The following is a 19,389-nucleotide window of genomic DNA, read 5'->3' on the forward strand; positions in this document are numbered from 1 at the left end:
AGCCGTGTGGGAGCAGTGCTTGGAGAGCTGCTGCCTGTGGGCAGCTCCTGCAGGCTCAGTTCGGGAAGGACGGCATCTGTGGGAGGGACCCCACGGGGAGCAGGGGCAAGGAGTGGCTGTGAAGGAGCGACAGAGAAGTGTCAGGGACTGACTGCAGCCCTCATTCATCTACACTGCTCAGGAACAGGAGGTAGAAGAGGGTGGCTGAGGAGAAGGTGGTTGTAGTTTGCGTTTAGTTTCACGCTGTTCTAGTCTACTAATGATAGGCAATACATCACATTAATCTCTCTCTGCAGAACCCCTTTTGCCTGTGATGATAACTGATGAGTGATGTCCCTGTCCTTATCTCAACACCTGAGCCTTTTTCATTGTATTTTCTCCCCCTTTTCCTTTTAGGAGAGGGAATGAGAGAGCAGGTGTGGTGGAGTTCAGCTGCCCAACCAGGGAAAAACCTCTACACTATAGTGAGTGGAGCCCAAATAGACCCTTTGTCACCTTCCATTTCAGGTCTCTTTTTCTCAAACTAGGAGGTTACAACAGGTCTCATGTCAAGTCAAAACACAGAGGTCAGAAGTGACTCCATTGTGAATTACCATCTCCTACAAGCAAACATTTTCAATTACAGACAGATGAGCTAAAAGAAGGCTGCATTTCTGAAAGGTCAGGAAAGAGCTGTGTCAGTTAAAAACATGTGCTCTATGCACTTGCATGAAATAGCATCTCTTGCATTAGCTAGAAAATAATGCCTGCTCCTGGAAAATACTCATTCTCACAGAGTTAATGAGTGCTGCTTGTATAAAGCATAAATGATGATATTTAGTACTAGTGTAATCCCCCTGAAGTCAGTCATCACCACAGTTAAACTGACAGCCTATTAACTATCTTCAGTCTTTCCTTAGGGCTCTTAACTGCTGGCTAAAACTGTTTTTCAGGGGGATTATACTTACATAAGGACCAGAGAGGGTCTAAATTAAACTGTGTAGGGTTTGTTACTAGGCAGATGAGAAAGTAATCACTTGAGTTTCCTATAACATATTAGCTCCCCATCTTAAAGGCTCCTCTGGGTGATGCTCTCAGAAAACAGTCAGTGACTGCAAGGAAGTATTCTCCACAAAAGTTATACAAAAATAGAAATAAAATCACTTCTTAATGATTTCTTCCTTGAAGCTCCAAACAGATTTAATTAAAAGAAGTAAAGTAAGTTTGTCTCTACTTACTGCCTCCATTATAGGAAGAACAACTACATATTGAAACTGAAGCTGTAACAGAAGATGAACATTTATCATTCTTGCAGTAAACTAAATCACTTCATAATATTCACTCAGAAGCCCAGTATTATCTTGTACTTCTTGAAACAAAACCTCATCACTTGTTCTTGTGAATGAAGAAATCAGACAGAGCCAATATTACTGCTTTTATTAGAAAATGTAAATAGTCAGTCATAAATCTGAGTATACAATTTCATTTAAAAATGAAATCTAGCTGACAGTCCTCTATGAGCTGGTGTCCAATGTGACTAAGGAAACAGATGAAGATGATAGAGAATATTCATTGCTTGTTACTGATATGTTTTCTTCATATTCTACAGGTGATTCAGAGCAGAGAGACAGCATTGGTAAGATGTCTGAAGATGAACTGCATCCAGAAGTTGTACATATAGCTTCACAGTCTATAGCAGCAACTGTTCTATCGTCATCTGCAAGCCGTGCTCTATAAAACAAAACCACATTATTAATATAACTCATTTCTCTATAGCAAGTGAAAAGTGAAATTACTCTCAACTTACATGAACATACATGTATGCACACACTCCCTAAAAACCCCTGAAGCAGAGAATTTATACAGGCATTAGGATTTCACACTATGTGCTAGAGCATGACTCAAAAATTCTATTCCTTCAGATGGAAGAGCAAACAAGTTCCTTTCTAATTCACATCACAGCCTGGCTTATGGGTATTAGCTGCTTTTGGCAGGGCAATCTTAGTAAATCTTTTGATCCTTTGCTCCTAATGTATCTTCCTTCTTCCAGTGTACCAAACTATTCTCCTCTTCTCTTATAAAAAGGCTGTTACTAGACTTGGAATTACGTCACTAAAATAGCAATCCCTAACTGTTTGAGACCTCAAATTAAAGGAAACTTGATTTTATATAAGTCTTCCAGTAACCTGTTAAAGCATAAGTAGCATTCCTACTCAGAGCGAGAGAAACAAAAGCAACTGAACACCAGACTACTAAGTTCAGTGAAAGTCAAAGAGAGCAGTCAAGTAGTCACTGCTTTCCTCTAAACATCACAGCTAGATCCCAATTGGTTGCACCTACACTGTTCTAGTATGCTTCTCATCTCTCCCTGGAGGTGGCCCTCAGCATATTGCTTCAGCTGCTTCCCAAGAAAAGGGAAGAACTCCTCATTCTTTCTGTCTTCCTCCCAGAGCCAACTTGTACTTTACGTGGGTATCTGTATCCCCACCAATTCCACATATGGTGCGGGAATACCGAGCATAGTCACCTCATCCCCAGTAACAACATTCATAGAATCGTTAAGACTGAGAAGGACCTCCAAGATCATCTTGTCCAACTGTCCCCCTATCACCAGTATCATCTACTAAACCACATCCAACCTTTCCTTACACAACCCAGGGACAGTGACTCCACCACCTCCCTGGGCAACCCATTCCAATGCCTGACTGCTCTTTCTGAGAAGAAATGTCTCCTAATTTCCAACCTAAACCTCCCCTGGCACAACTTGAGGCCATTTCCTCTTGTCCATTGAATATGTGTGCATGTCTAGAGGAGAAAGCCACTGACACGACTTCAGTGTGATAAGCAGGAAGGAGTAAGCACCATTCTAACACAAGCCTCCGCCTCCTCTGTGGCACCTAGGTCTTTGGACATGGTAAGTGTTTGCACTTGATTGCTTCAAGGGAAAGATAGAAGAATTTTGATGTAGTATTGGTATCAGACACAGCTAATACAGCTGGTCATGGAACTCACCACCTCATGTGAGCAGAGAAATCTGGAGTACAGTGGAAAGCTGTTAGAGCAATCACTCAACAGCTACAACTATGTGGACAGAGCTAGGCAGACAGGGACTCTTGCAGTGATGGTGCTTCATATACTGCATAGTCTTGTAGACTGGAGTCATCCCATTGAACAAGCCTCACAATAGCTACTGACCCACAGATTAAAACCAAACTCATTGGCCCTTCCAAAGGGTAAAACTTCCTCAGTCCTGGATCATTAAAGGCCTGCGAATAAGTTGGGTATATGGTATGTAGCTTTTGGCCAGGCCTAGCTGAGGCTCCTGGTATGTGGCCTTACAGTAACATCTTTCATCCTCGATAGCAACCCACTGTTTCTAAGCCATGGGGGGAGATGTCCCTGAAAACATGACTGATGCAGGAGACTCTTCAATCAGCCAGCTTTTCTTGCTACCTAAGCCTGGTGGTGGCAGCATCTAGCAAATCACACTCTACTCAAGGCATAGAGGAGTAGCTACATGGGGTAGTTACAACACCTTGTTATGAAGTTAGCACTGCAGCCTCCCTTTGAAGCTCCCTGGAGTCTCCTGCTCTTCTTCCACAGTATCAAGGTATCCTTCTGCCTCACCATGCTATCACAGCAGGAACAGGGCAGACCAGCAAGGGCCTTTCCACAAGGCAGTGAAATAAGAGTCACAGGGAACACAGTACACATTAAAGTGGCACTCCCAGGGTCATGAGACCTCTGGACAGGTGTCATGAAGTGTTCATCACGCTGGTTCTACAGAGACTTCCTAACGTCTGGCAGGCTCTCCTTCTCTTGGACAGTCTATGGAAGAAATCTAATCTAGCAATAGCTAAATAAGGCTACTGATTTAAGACTGACACAAGTTCATTTCATTAATAAACTTAAATTTAACCCTTATGGAAGATACTTGGTACTGTGATTCTCAATTCCTCTTTTATAGTAGGATATTTTTGTGCCAGTAAATACGGTATCTGAATTAAGTTAAGCAATAGAGTAGAAAGCTTTGTAGTGCCTTGCAGAGAGTTAATTTACAATTATTTAAGAACATGTGTTGGATACCTTGAGAAATGTCACTTCCAAAAACAGACAAGAAAACAATCTTACCTATCGCTGAAGATAGATTGGTATGGTGGAGGATTTTCATGTGCAGGCAAGCCACTTGACATAAGACAATGGGTCACAGTAGGGTCAGAAAAATAAGGTGGTGGTGGAGGTGGGAATACCATTACTGTATCACCTAGGGGAAAAAAAACACCAATTACTGTCTCTGAAACAATAAGCATCCCTGTTTTTTTTTTTTTTTTCCCCTTAAATGTATCCTTGATCATTTCCTGTCTTTGAAATTACAGTATTTTTACTTGTCTACCTTTTAATGTAGAATGTGGTGACCCTACATACAGACTGTTATATTCTGAGCTGCAGAAATACATTGGAGATACATTTTGGGGTAATACTGTTTCTGATTGAAGACACAGCATATTCATAGATGGGAGAATTCATTTAGAAAATTCCACTGGATGGTTTTCTAGCTATGAGATAAACCTCTTTACTGTTGGCTGTCTTCGAAAACTGGAAGTACAAAGCCCACAGTTACCATTGACGCAATTTATGGGTGGACAAGCACTCAGTTTTTCCTCACGTAACTAAAACAGAAGTTTTATGAACTTGCCTATATCTATTTCATTGTTATAACAGAAGCATTCAAGTTATGAATGGTTCTGATTACTACTTCATATGGATTTTGAGTGCCTTGACAGTTTCCCTACCAAGTTACTCAGGCACACTGTTAACACAAGTACCACAAAGCTATAGATAAATAATTCAGTATTAAGTGTACTGAGCAGCATATCTGCCAATTTCAATTTCATATTTGAGGATTCCTTTTCAATACCAACTTTGTATCAGTCAATGAGCTTCAATAATTTATATGGACATTCACTGCTGCCGGCACTTTTTTCTTTGCAGCTTGCAGGGACAGGTCAGGGAGCATTGCAGATACTGAGTAAGGCAAGGGGTGTTATCTAGTGGAGTGACATTCTGCCACAGTGGTGACTATGTCAATCAGGCCTCATTGTTCCATCAGGAAGAGTAAAACTCAAAGGTTGAAGCATAAAAGGAACCCACTAGTTTTGTTTTTTAAAGGCAATAAATCAACCTGATTTTTCTCTATGCCCCTTTCATTTATTAGTGGCTGGAAAACTGACACTAAACCCCCACATATTGAGCTATCATCAGGCTACAGGTCAGTACATTAATTTGATAGACAGAAGGCCAAGAGTTGTGCATAATGGACCTCAAGTCCTGTCAGATTACAGTTGAGTAATACTATGATTGATCCATTAATACGTCCTGAGAACTAGAGAGTTATCAGAATAATCCACGTATACAATGTATTCATGGGGTTTTAGAAGCAGGGTGATGCTTGCATTTCCTCCTAATAAACTAATTAAACACAGTATTCTGCAATTAACAGAAGCATTTTTCAGAGATTAATTGCAAGATCTGGCCATTATTCAGGGAAATACAATACAAGACTTATTGTCTTATTGTCTCCTGCCTAGGGGGTTCAGATCTCCAGGCTAAAATAAGTCTCAAATAGAGTCACAGAAGTCATTAGACCTATGACTTACACTCTTTGGGAAAGGAAGTTAGATTAGATTTCTGCCAGAGTATGTGGTTTCTTTTGCATAGACAATCAGATGCTTTTCTTAGTGGAAAAAGAGGTTTTCTCCTTGTGAAAGAGGTAACTGAAGTGATTGTACAGAAAACAAGAGACAAAGCAAGTTAAACTCTCTAAAACTCCACTTTGTCTGTTTGGACATAACAGATACAACATGCCTATAGCCCAAACAAGTAATATTCATAAATGAGTAAACCATTAGTGGAAAGAAAACAAGCTCAAATTAGAAGTTCACACATTTACCCACCTACTGTAACTTGAAAAGATTCAGGGCTCTGAGGACATTCTTCATTTTCAAAAGATTCTGTGCTGAGACTGAAGTTTTGTTTTTTAACATGAGCTATCAGGAAGAAACACAGCCCAGTAAACACAATCAAAGGCCCCAAGATTTGAAGCGACAGGAATCCACAGCCCTGGAGGTTCACATCAGAACTGCGAGTCTGGTTGAGCTGTATGGTGTGCCAACCAGGGCTGCAGCCAGGAACCCAAATGCCCAGGATACTAATTAGCATTCCACTCGTCAAAAACAGGAATCCAAAGATGAGAAACTGGGCAAACTGACAGCTCCCTCGACAGAAAACAAGGCTGTATACTTGCTCATTTTGCAATTGCCTTTGTCTCGTATACAGCCTGGCCCTTGATCTTGCCAATAAAACAAAAACCAAGCCAGTTACAGCTAGCACAGGCCCAGAAGCCTTAAGAACCCCATTACAGTCACTGAAAGTTTCATATGGGCATGACTGTAGGATAAAGACTGAAAGCAAAAATCCAGCACAGAGAAAAAATGCTCCAAAAACAAAAAAGAAAAAAGTAAGTTTCTCATGTTGTCCATTATTTGCTTCACTTCCTGGTGCAGGAACAGCCACTGGATACATTACAACAGAATCTCCTCAAGCAGATGATTTTTTTTCCCTGTTGGCATTCAGTGGCAGAAAACTACAGTCGATCTGTAAACATGAAAATACACAAATCAAAAGAAGAAAAAAATAGCTGTACTAGCTACATAGTATTTACTGCTACATTATGTATTTGCATTGCATGCTTTTAGTATATTTTCTGTTTTGCAGTAATGCTGTCATGGAATGAAGGGCCTAATAAAGTTTGTTGCCATTGAATACAGACAGCAGGTCAAAACTTAGAGTTAAACTCAAAACAACTGTAACACCCCACAATTGCTGATGTACAACTAATGAACTGTTTCTTTAGAAATAGTCTTATGATTAAGGGGACATTAATATCAAAGACTGAATATTTGGAACAAGGTGAGGTTAACTCCCCCTTGAACTAGGAGAACTAGCTAGGAGAAATTTCTGTAGCATATGGTAGGAAGTGACAAGTGTTGAAAGAAACAGCCTTAATGAAATTGAGTTTAGATGACTACAGGCTTTTTTTTTTTTAAAATCAAGTAGATCTTCTAATACATACCTGTCAAAGCATGTACATCTTGTTTCTTTTTCCACAGCCACTAGAGACTTCGCAGTTTCTCTCCCTAAGTCACCTTCCTGTCCTACATAACCACAAGAGCAAGTACATAGAGGATTTTTGGTTCCGTTCTGAAAATGAAAAGTGAGAAGAAGCCATGTTAAAGACTGTAGTTTAAGTCTCACTGATTCCATAATCAGAGCTGGTATGTGTACCGCTCCCACACTTCCTTTCATTTTTCCCTGTTTCTGAATCCTCTGTCTATACTCCAAGAAAGCTTTAAAAAGAAATAACAAAGGGGCTTCCAGAAGGCTTCTGGACCTATCAGCCCGTGGGAGTTCAGATTCAGAAGCAACCAGAATACAGAAGCTAGTGCTGAGGCCAGTAACAGTTTTGTGCATACAGACAACAGATCTGCTGATGTTGACATACCAGAGCAGGGAAAGCCTGACTAAAAATTAGGACAGAGTGCCATTCAGTGAGGTCTAGAAAAAAAGTTACTTATGTCATTACTAACAGCTTGCACCGCTCTGACATAGGGATCAGACCGATAGCTGCAACCACTGAGATTTGTCCAAGCAGCTAGCATCTGTCAGGAGCTCATCTGAAACCAAGGGGAATTTCAGAGTGGAAAAATCGCAAGTCCAGATGCACCATGAGAAAATGGTCTCCTACTGAGACCAGGAGGTACTTAATCCTGCCTACACTGCAGTGTTTCAACAGTGCTCTCTTCCCTGCACCAGTAGTCTCCCAAGACAGGCTTTGTCTGTGACTTGGAAATATCACAAAGGACATCAGACTGGAGCAGTTTGTCAAAAATGGAAGCAGGTAACTGGCTTAATTCGCTGTTTCAGTTAACCTTCAGCATCTCCTCTACCACTTTCTACTGCCCTGCTACAAACTGGGACAACTGGAAGCTACAAGTTAAGTTAGACTGACTCCTCCTTACATATGCCTCAACAACAGCTATTCCACAAGAAAAACAAAGAATTCTGTGATTTCTAGAAGCAAACTGTTGAACATGTGTCAGCCACAACAAGCTCCATGTCACTCCCCAGTAACTGCAGTGCCCCACTGGGATGAAAACAAAACATAACCATAAAACCCACTAGTCACTCAAATACATAATTATCTAATTAGCTGTCTGCAATATAAGGCAATCTATTGAGTCACTTACTTAACGACTTAGAAGAGCAGAATCACACTTAAAGAAAGGGGTGAACAAATACACAAATGAAGTTACTAGATCTGCTGAACATCAAACAGGGCCTCTAGCAGCATGGGAGAAGGCAGGGAGCATGCTGGTGACAAGGCACAGTGAGCACAAGACCTGAAGGGCAAGGAAACAAGCTGTTCCACAGCAGCAAGATGACCACTCCTGACTGGCTATCTCAAACAGCACAAGTAAGGGGCATACCTTAATGAAGCCCATTACTCTGGTCAGTTCATTCATAAGCTATGCTTTCCTCCCTATTCTGAGAATACCTTCTCTTTACTATAAATGGTTTGAAAAACCGCTAGTGGGGGCTCTCTTATCATAGAATCACATAATGGTTTGGGTTAGAAGGGACCTTAGACACCATCTAGATCCACCTCCCTGCCATGGGCAGGGACACCTCCCACCAGACCCAGTTGCCCAAAGCCCCATCCAGCCTGGCCTTGAACACCTCCAGGAATGGGCATCCACAGCTTCTCTGGGCAGCCTGTGCCAGTGCTTCACCACTCTCAGATTTCCTCCTTATATCTAATCCAGATCTAACCTCTTTTAGTTTAAAGCCATGACTCCTTGTAATATCCCAACACTCCCTGACAAAGAGTCCCTTCCCAGTTTTCCTGTAGGCCTCCTTTAGGCCACTCTTCGGTCTCCCCTGAGCCTTCTCTTCTCCAGGCTGAAGAACCCCAGCTCCCTCAGCCTGTCCTCACAGGAGAGGTGCTCCAGCCCCTTAATCATCATAGCCTTCCTCTGGGCTCATTCTAATACTTCCATGTTACCCCCTGTGCTGGGGGCCCCAGGCCTGAAGGCAGGACTCCAGGTGGGGGTCTCATGAGTGCCGAGGGGAAGAATTCACCTCCCTCGTCCTACTGGATGCACTGCTTTTGATGCCTTGATAGTATTGAGTATTGTAGAAGTATTACTCATGACTTCACCTTGGAAAAAGCAGCTATGCAGTAATGCTAAGAAAAGAAAAATAAAGAAATCTTGATAGATTTCAAACTGAAGACCTTTACCCAAGCATACTTCTAATACTGCATGAGTTGGAGTCAATTTAAAGGATCTATTTACGAACAGAGAAAATAATTAGGTTGGTCACTCCTTCCTCAACTTCACTGGTCCTTCCTAAATTACATTTTTTTTCCTAGTAACTACCTATGCTCCCTGATGACTAGAATTTTTCCTCATTTTCATAATTGATTTGAGCTGCTTCAGAGTTATTGACCTACAAGGGTACTAAACTGAGTAAAGGGCCTCTGAAAGACAAAAACACACAAAGCCCAGTTTTGGACACAACTGTCTTGAGATATTTTTCTGTTGAGGCACATTAACCATTATAACAGCAATACACTATAATTAGAGAAAAGTCCGAATGCTTTCTTTGCAATTCCCTCTAGGGAAGAAAATATGGAAATAAGTACAAGAAAATTAGGACAAAAGGAAACAATATGAAGTGGAAAAAAAAAAATCAAGTGTTTAGTCCTTAAAAAGAAAAATCTAGAGATTTGTTCTCTTTGCTCCAACACAGTGCCTGTTTCTCTTCCACTAATCTTGTTGTTATGAGATTAAGTTAAAACACACATTAGAAATGAAGCATGTGCATATTTTCTTAATTCTCTCAGGCCACAAAAGAAGGAACATTCAGAACAGTCTGTTGTGGCTTTGAAGATGAAAGCCACAGATTTTATGCTGCAAAATCCAAGGGCAGACTAATTTTCATTTGTGCTACCCCAAATTTTAATAGCAAACCCAATGAAAGATTAAGCCATATTTCTTGTGTTTCAAGAAGTACTTTAAGACGGAAGCAAGGCTTATATTGATTATGTGTTTGAAATACTTCCACGAGATCAGATATCTCCAAATGCATTGACACAGGGAGGTCTTCACTTCCTATTTACCCCTAGCTTGAAAGCAGACATGAAATAACAGGTCAGAAACTGCTGGAACAAGATTCAACAGTGTAGAGACAGTTAAGTATGAGGGAAGAAGGAATTGGAAACGTGGCTTGTAAAGGAAGTCTGGTTATGAGCTTAACTTGAATGATATAGTGCTTTATCCTCTTGTAAGTCTGGCCTATGACAGGTATACAGAACAGGAAATAACGTTGTAATTTTTGCATGTAACACTTGTGATATAACTTCCACATTATGGATGAGTCAAAGAATTTAAAAATACAAATTTTGATTATAAAAATGGGACATGTTGCTTTCTGTTTGACCCTTCAGAGTTCACGTTTTCTAAGATTTCTACTGCAAACACCAGGGCTATAAGCTTACACTCCCTTACCCATATGAAATTTGATATCCTCATGCAGTCATATGAATTCAGGAACTGAGGATTAAAAGAAAAAAACATTGGAAGACTTAAAACACTTCTGTCTCTCTGGTTTATGTCTCTCAGAGTAGGCCCAATTTCTGCTATTTCACTTGCAAATGCACCCAAATCTTCTCATGCACAAGGACCATACTCTTAGGACAAGAGGGAATGGCCTCAAGTTGCACCAGGAGAGATTTAGGTTGGAAGTTAAGAGACATTTCTTCTCAGAAAGAACAGTCAGGCATTGGAACGGGTTGCCCAGGTTGGTGGTGGAGTCACTGTTCCTGGGGGTGTTCAAGGAGAGGTCAGACCTGGTGCTTAGGGACATGGTTTAGTGGGTGATATTGGGGTAGGGGGATGGTTGGACCAGTTGATCTTATAAGTCTCTTCCAACCTTAATGATTCTATGACCAGGTCTAGTATATACAATTATTTAAAAACTACAATATCTAACCCTTTTAGCTGTAGTCCTCAACAGCAACTCCCAATGGACGCACAAGCTCTCTCTTTCAGATGTTTTCCTTTTAAAGGTTTTCACCCCTAATTCCAATTTTGACTTCCTCCTGCGAAGTTGCCACTGCCATTCTATGTTTTTCCTTCTCATTTCAAGTAAAACCATGAATCCTGATAGGACAAACTAACTGGAGGGAAAACCTCCCAACTTTATTCAGTTTAACTTCCACGTCGCAACTCCAGAGGGCTCTCTCCTTCTGCTGCTGCCTCTCACTCCGTGCATAACTCTCTTCTCCATTTACATACAACTCCGTACTTATTACATTTTCTGTAGTTATAACAATACAATTTGTCTCCCAAACTGTACTCTTGACAGTCAGCAGAGCTATCTTTCTGTGAGCACAGCTGGTCAACCTAAAGTAAATTGGAGTTTACCACCTTTTTCTCCCTGTAGAACCCCTCACCCCAACAGCACTTTTAATCACTTGTGTAGGTAAGGGCAAATGCCAATTAGCCTGATAGTACTTTTGGTTTCCTACTATCAAGCAATAGTAACACTACCAGCACTAGCAAGTTTGCAGATGCTAATCTAACCAATTTGCTCTCATACATAAGCAGACTAATTAGTGCCCGACATTGTTCTCAACTCACATAGCATCTGACATCCCAGGAGAAGGATTTTCAAAATTAAAGGCTGCACAAAACAGTCTCCAAGCATTCAGTGGACATCACAGAGAGAAACTCTACCAATATGAGTTGACAAAATGATTATACCAGCTCACAATACAAGGAAGGTAACACTATGTTGTTAGTTCTGAGTGTTGAAGGTGGGATAGGACTAAGCGTCTGGAAGAGTGCTGCAAAACACCCACAGTAGGAAGTTACAGAAAACAGGATAATCCTGACAGTCTCCAGGCATGTGTGCAGCAGGGATCCTTCTCACCACAAACTGGCAAAGTGTCAGGGATTCTATCCTGTGCCAGACAACTACACTCCTTTAAGGAGCTGCCAGCTATGATCCCTATGGGCTACAGAGAAAAATGGCTAGAGTAGAAGCTGGTCGACAAATGGCCCCCATTCATTTTCAGCAGAGAAGGGGTCCTTGCACTGATGCCGTGGCTGGATGCAAGGATCCCAGAAGGGTGCATGGCCACAAACAGACATTTGCAGAACAGTTCGGCAGATGATTGATCGGGTGCCATGCAGACAGTGAGGATAAAACCCATACTCAGCAAAAGCTCTGAAGGATCCCTGGTAGGTAGGATTCTTTTTTACACAGAACACTCACAGCACACAGGAGCTGGGGAGAAGCAGCTCTTGTTTTCTCACCAGCAGGGAGACTATGTAGCAAATAAATAGTGGTGAGGCCCAAGCACACAGTTAAAACCAGAGGTGACTTTCTTCAGATGGGTAACATAAGGCAGAGCAGTTTATGGCAAGCTCTAGGAGGATCTGTCCCACTGATCTGATAGACATTGACTGACAGAATGCACTGGCAAGGAGACTTACAGATCTTTGAAGCAATATGCTTGTGACCATCAAGAAGACCTAAGACTCCACAAGCTGTCCAGAGCCTTCCTGTCTGAGTTTCTTGATGCTGCTCTTGGGCAGTAAAACACAGCCAACACATGGGCAAAGCAATAAAGCTCTACTCCATTCAGGAAAACGCCATCCCACCAAGGACCCCACCTCACACTCCAGACTGTCAGACAGGCTCTCCTTCAAGCCACTGAGGATCTTGAAGGGGCAGGACGATGTCCTGTGAGAGCAGCTCGTGACTGTAGCACCGAGAGCCAGGTGGCAGCGAGCCTGCCCAGGGCGAGCTGCTCCTCACAGCGGAAGCCTCCTCACCGTCCCCATGCCACCAGCGTGGAGAGCTGCTTAATTCGTGCAGAGCTACGTGGTAAGTCCCCATCCTCCCGCAGGCCCAGAGGTCCCTGCAGGGGAGAGCCAGGCCCAGGCTCTCCAAGGATCAGCAGAAGAGGTTCTCTGTTCCTCCGGGACACCACCGCCCCACAAAAGCGACGCGCAGAGGACCAGCCACCGCCTCCACCCTTCACCCGAAGGGAGCCAGACCCATACCGACAACAGCAGCACAGCCGGCGGCTGTCGGGTGACACAACACCCGACGGAGGTCAGCAGGAGGACGAGACCTCCTCCGCCACCCTCTGCCTCCACGCCCTCCGCCGGAGCCGCCGCTCCCCCCCAAGGCACCGTCCCCATCCCTCCCTCCCCCCCCCCCAGCGCGGGGACCACCCGCCATCTTCGCGCCCTCCCGCTCGCTCTGGCAGCGGCAGCACCCCGACATGGCGGCACTGCCCCGCACCGCACCGCAGCAGGTGCGGCACACAGCCGGCAGCTCGCTCCTTCCCTCCTTCCCAGCGCCCCTTACCTGGCCGGCCCGCCGACAGCTGCCGTGGTTCGGCCGGCGCCGCTATTTAAGCACCTGCGCCCGGCTCCGCGCACCTGGGCGGCAGCGGCGCGGGGCAGGGCTGAGCCGAGCCGAGCTGCCCCGGGGCCAGGGGCGCGGTGGCGGCGGTGGCTGCTCCTGCTTCTGCGGCGGCACCGCCTCCTCCTCCCCCTCCCCGCCTCCGCCGGTGCCGAGCGCCCCGCCCGGTGGCCGGCGTCGCCCCTTGGTCCCCCTGAGCTTCTCCTGTCAGCCCTGAGGGGGTTCCGGCAGCGCCCGGGGCGTGCGGAGGGTGAGGGGGCCGGCGACGGCGTGTCAGCCGCCCCGCGGCTGTGAGGAGACCGCCGGGGCTGAAGGCCGGCCGGAGGGGATCCCTCCGGGATGGGCTTCCCACAACCGGCCGCAGCCCGCCGGTGTGCCTGCTGCCCGGCTGTGAGGGGGGCCGGCCTGCCGCCGTGCAGGTGCCGCTCGCCCCTCACAGCCCTGTGTACGTGGCCCGGGTCTGGCGCGCACCCGAAATTCGGGTGGTTTTGGGGTGAGGCCGGTGAGTGTTGCTCTCAGGAGCGTTGCGCCACACCTGCCATTTCTGGATCCTTTTGGTCATGGCGTTCTGTGTGTCCTTGACCCGAGATGTTGGGTTTTGAGCTGGATTCACCTTGCTTTTCATGGTCTGGACGTGCCTGGTGTTGCTGAAGGTGACACAAGGTGATGCCACGTTTCCTGCTCCTCCTGCCTACCCTTGGCATTTCAGTAGGATTCTGTAGTTAAAGTGAACAAACAAAAACAAAACAAAACAAAAAACCCCACACTTCTGCACACTGGGTAAGTTGCAAGGCATTAAAGATAGGCCAAACCTAGGAGTAAGAGATTTCCTTCAGCGGTGAGTCAGTTCAGGCAGTGGAAATGTGAGGTGCTTTCTCTCCAGCTTCCTACGTGCAGGCAGCGTGGAGGAGAAAGGTGACTTCGGCAGCAGAGGTAACAGCCCAACAGTGAACAGCAGGCTCAGGTGGATATGGGGAAAAAAAATAATAAGTGGGAAAGTGGGAGTAGCTGTGCAAGAGGACAAGGAGCTAAGTGAGTAAGGTGAGGATGTGCCACTCTTAAGTGCATGGAGCTGTGGTTGGACCTGAATGACCACAGGACTAAAGCTGCTCCACTGGTTAGGCCCAGACTGGCAGCTAGTGAGGTGCAAGGGAAGCTTGGTCTTACCTGAATCAAAGTGAGAGGAGGAAGAGTGAAAGGTGGAATGGTGCACAGGTAATAGACGACAGGAGGAAAAGGGATTGGTTAAAGTCTTGTTTGACAGGGAGATAGTTTTGCTAGGTAACAACACTGAGAGAAAGGGAGATATGTATGTTTTTGGAGGGGATCTGGATTTGGGTTAAAAACGGGGAAAACTAAGAGTGAAAGGTCAAAGACTCAGGACTTAGTGAGTATGAGAATACATGTGGGGTGTGAGAAGGATGGAGTAGAAGGCTTCAAGTTTTCTGGAGTTGTAGGTTTCTGGATGTTATTGACCCTCTGTTGTTTCTGTGTTTTTTATGTCCCAACTCAGCTGCCCCTGACTTGAAGGTGAGTATCAGTTGTGAAAACTCAGACACTGTTTTGAAGGATCCCACATTAAGGAGAGACTACGAAGTAATGTTTTCTATATTCAGTGAAGCACAAAGTATTTCAGTAAAGGAGAAAGAAGGGGAAAAAGGCTTGAAGAAAACAAAGATGAGCATAATTTATTACGAACACAAGCTGAAGCTGAGGTCTTGAAAAAAGAGAAGGAGCATCAAAATGCGCACTTAGACTATTTTATAATGTGTGGCAGCAATGACACGAGGAGATTAATTATGTTTATGTGACAGTTTTCTATTATCTGATTCTAGTTCTATTGTTGTCCAATATAGAGCTTTAATAATAGTAATAATAATAAATTATGTGGCGCTTATTTCTGTACTGTCTTGTCAGGCTGAACTTTCTCCAGTTGTCTGGTATCCTTAAATGAGAGGATCACTGTTGTTTTATAAGACCTCTCTCTTTTTCTGTTATGTAAACACTTCTTGTACCAAACCTAGCACATATTAGGAATTTCGCATTAAATTATTTAATTAAAAAAAAAAAAAAAGGAAAAGACAGTCGTTCTTCTTGACAAAAGTTAGCAGTCTTGTTGTTTAGCATCTACATGCAAACAAGTTCTCTGTCCACACCTTTACATCAGCCTTTCTCCTTCACGCTCCACTTGGTTTCCTTGTAGTGCTGGGCTTCCAGATTAGACACCAATGATGAGAGAAGCGATTTCAGGAATACCATCCTTCCATTTGTGAGATTCTGATTCAACCCGATTTCAGTTTTCAGTGGATTGAGTGGATTTGAATTCAGGTCATATGACTATAGTCATTAAACTGTAACCTGAGCCACGGCTTGTGATTTAAGATAAGAATAAATTTCTTAAATATATATATATATATATATATATTAGCTTTTCTCATAGTAACTGTTTAACTATAAGTTATGCATATTTTATTTCTGGATACCAAGTGGTAATATTTGGCAAAAAAATTGAGGTAATTTGATTTTCCCCATATCAGAAAGTACTGAGAGAGCTGCTTGTATAAATCTGGACATGGTTGAAAGACAGTGGTTGTAGAAGTTGGTGCTAATGGAGAAAATAAAGTATTTTTGGACTGGCATAGAAAGCGGTCCTAGGGCCATGGTGCATTCACAGCTGGAGCGTGACAGGAAACCCAGAACTACCAGAATATCATTGCTTTTGACATAATTTCCAGGCCTGCCGTCAGGAGCACTTGTGAAGGCACCAACAAGACAGACTACCATTTGGGGACAGTGAGCAGGGAAATAGAGTTGTTCACGTGTTACTGGTTGGAAATTAGTCAAGGCTGTTGTGATAGAAGCAACTATTAAAGCAATAATCTAATGAAATACAAACTAAAATACTAACTTGCTACACACACACCTTTTTATTTTTTATTTTTTTAAATTAACACACATAAATGACAAAGTCATTTTTGTGATTTCAGTTGCCTAATGAGGATGATCTCTAGCAATGAAGACAAGTACCGTAAGGAAAGTTGAGCATATTTTGTCTTCTAAAATTCTGCAGTGCAGAAGAGAAGTTAATTTGTTATGAGCAATATGAGACTGGTCACAAAAATCACAGCTGCTGGAGTAATCTTTTTTCGTTTGAGATTATACATGCAAAATACAGGATGTGCTGAGATTGTGCTTCAATTCAAAACACTGAATACGCTCTGCAGAAAATATTTAGGTGTCTGAAAACACAGTGAGAGAGTCCAGGCTGTTCTAATCTGGCTTGATGAGAATGCACCCACTAGAGAAACATCTTGTGTTTATAATTCACTGCACACTTGGAAGTTTTTCAGTTCTGTTTTTCTGAAACCATACAAAATCCTTGAATGAAGGCCGGCGCTACTTGCTTTGTCTCAGTGAAATCTGACCTTGAATTGGTATGCTTTGAAACAAGAGCTGTTGAAGAACAGATGGAGGTAATGTGCAGCAAATTGTACTTTATAAATTATAACTTGCTTACTGTGGCAGAGTGGACCTAACAAAACGATGGCACAGAAGCCAAGGGGAACCCAGTTCTCCAGCTCCCGTTGAGTTCTGTACAGCCAGTTCACAGCAAGCACTCAGCGTGCATAGTTACTGTGAAGCTCAGCCAAATAGCTAGGGACTGTGTGTTTTGGTTTATTTAAGTTCTGGTAGACTCAAAAGAGCTATACTTAGAAATACAAGGATATAAAGATGTTTGTTTTATTAGAATAGTTTTATTAGAATTGTCAATTTATAGGCTGAGGACAAAAGCATTGGTGCCAACAGCCAGTAAGCCTTTGAACCAAACTTAATTAACCCTGAAATAGTTGTTCTTTTGCAGTTGTTTGGCAGATAGTTACAGAAGAGTCACAGAAAAGTGCAGCATGCTGGCTGCACTGGAAGTGTGGGGTGAAGCTGAGTTCGACACCCTTCTACCAGAGTGGCAGCCGACTGCTGCTGCCTTGTGCTCATGCAATGCGCCCTACTCACCTGTGAATGTCCCTCCTGCAGGAGGAACTGGAAAAGTCCCAACAACAAAACCAACAAGACTGCTTTCTTCAGGTCCTGGGCAAGCCAGGAGTTCTCATGATTTGTCTGGCTGTCACTGTCTCTCCATATATCTTCTTTCCCACCCTTCCCTCTGTTCCTCTAAGACGTGTGTGAATGTGGCAGTTCAGCTCAGTTTTTTGTTTGTAAATGAAGACATTTAGAGAGAAGAGGTCATTTAATTAAAGGTTACACATTGACCCTACTAAAAATCAGGTAACTTTGTTTTGGCCTGTAGAGGTAGTCCTGTATCTCATGTCTGCATCTTAATTTGTCATGTTTGCTTATCGTGCTTGTGTTTGATTTTAAGAGAAGGGTGTGGCGGATCCTAGAGCTGGCGGTGCTGGTAACCCTTCACCTGTGGCACGGAACAGTCACGGCACTGGGATGAGGAAATGAAGGTCAGCCCTGTGCGTGCTGCTACGTGCTGCACCTGTCGGCGCAGGTGTTGGCTGCAGACACCTACACCCCGACTGGTGGCCGTGCTGCCCGGCTGCCAGAACTGAAGCCTGGAGAATGGTAGAAAACACAGAGGGATACAAAGATGAATCTGTATGCTTTAATCAGTACGTTTTTAACCTGACACAAGTGGGAACCTTCATTCCATTTGGGGTGCCTCCCCTTCCTACTGCTCCCCTCTTGCTGCTCCCAGCCTTTCTGGGGGAGTCACGAACTCCTCTGGTGCTGGAATGACAGCTGAGGCTCCCTGATGCTGCTGTGAATCTCTCCTCTCCCTGCATGTAGCAGCTCAGTGGCTGGGACATTTAGGATGGATGTGGGAGTCCCTGGTGTGTGGGATTCAGTTAGGGTCTAAACTGGGATCTTATATATACCTGGAATGATTAAACTGGCCAGTGCTGGACTGTGGCTGGGCAAAGTAATCAGGTTGTTGTTGCTTTTGAAGTTGTGTCCCCCTGCCCAAACCTGGGGAGGCCCAGAGTTGAAGTGAGGTGCCATTAGGTACCTCGTGATGGTAACATCCCGGTAATTCAAAGAAAGATTTAGATGCTGCCAGGAGGATAGCACAGGAGTGTGATTTGAAGGAAACACTGTCTTCTTGCTCATCTTTTGAACAAACTTTACTCCAACTGTTTTCCGGACTACTCCTTTTTTAATCTAATCCTGACTATTCCAGAGAGGTGCTTGTAAGTGGAACATAGACAATATATTGGAGGCAAGTCACTGCAAGCTCTCTGGCCTGTCCAGGTCTCTCTGAATGGCAGCACAGCCCTCTGGTGTACCACACCTCACAGTTTTGTGTCATCACCAAACATGCCGAGCGTGCACTCTGTCCCCTCATCCAGGCCACTGACAAATGAGTTGAACAGGTCTGGATCCAGTACTGACCTCCCCGGGACACCGCTGGCTACAGGCCTCCAGCCAGACTGTGCCACTGATCACAACCCTCTGAGCTCTGCCATCCAGGCAGTTCTCAATCCACCTCACTGGCTGCTCCCCTAACACACAATTCCTGAGCTTACCTATGAGGATGTTGTGGGTGACGGGTCAAAAGCCTTGCTGAAGTCAAGGCAGACAACAGCCACTGTTTTCCCCTCATCTACCCAGCCAGTCATTCCATCACAGAAGGCTCTCAGATCGGTTAAACACGATTTGCCCTTGGGGAATGCATATTGACTACTCCCGATCACCTTATTTTCCTCTACATGACTAGAGATGACCTCCAGGATGAGCTGTTCCATCACCTGTCCAGGGATGGAGGCGAGGCTGACTGGCCTGTAGTTTCCTGAGTCCTCCCTTCTTGCCCTTTTGAAGGCTGGCATG

General features: G+C 44.1%; 1 protein-coding gene across 2 annotated transcripts; it reads right to left on the reverse strand.

Annotated features, from left to right (window-relative positions):
- Window positions 1-895: 895 nt before the first annotated feature.
- On the reverse strand, window positions 896-13,668 carry TMEM171 (transmembrane protein 171). 2 transcript variants are annotated; one of them, XM_035310788.1, is made up of 5 exons: window positions 13,483-13,668; window positions 7,112-7,239; window positions 5,934-6,633; window positions 4,111-4,243; window positions 896-1,710 (listed from the first exon to the last, which is right to left on the reverse strand). In XM_035310788.1, exons 3-5 carry the CDS (start codon window positions 6,559-6,561, stop codon window positions 1,494-1,496), a joined length of 978 nt encoding a protein of 325 aa, XP_035166679.1. In that variant the 5' UTR covers window positions 6,562-6,633; window positions 7,112-7,239; window positions 13,483-13,668; the 3' UTR covers window positions 896-1,493. The 2 variants fall into 2 exon arrangements, with proteins under 2 accessions (XP_035166679.1, XP_035166680.1); XM_035310789.1 differs by lacking the exon at window positions 13,483-13,668 and adding an exon at window positions 12,600-12,697.
- Window positions 13,669-19,389: the final 5,721 nt, after the last annotated feature.

The sequence above is a fragment of the Oxyura jamaicensis genome, chromosome Z, assembly GCF_011077185.1.
Source record: "Oxyura jamaicensis isolate SHBP4307 breed ruddy duck chromosome Z, BPBGC_Ojam_1.0, whole genome shotgun sequence".
Lineage (NCBI taxonomy): Eukaryota > Metazoa > Chordata > Aves > Anseriformes > Anatidae > Oxyura > Oxyura jamaicensis.

Coding starts and splice junctions, on each gene's coding strand:
- TMEM171 (XM_035310788.1), bottom strand. CDS start 6,561: ATGTATCCAGTGGCTGTTCCTGCACCAGGAAGTGAAGCAAATAATGGA. Junction 4,244..5,933: donor ATCTTTTCAAGTTACAGTAG/GTGGGTAAATGT, acceptor TTTTTCCCCTAG/GTGATACAGTAATGGTATTC. Junction 1,711..4,110: donor CAATCTATCTTCAGCGATAG/GTAAGATTGTTT, acceptor TTTGTTTTATAG/AGCACGGCTTGCAGATGACG.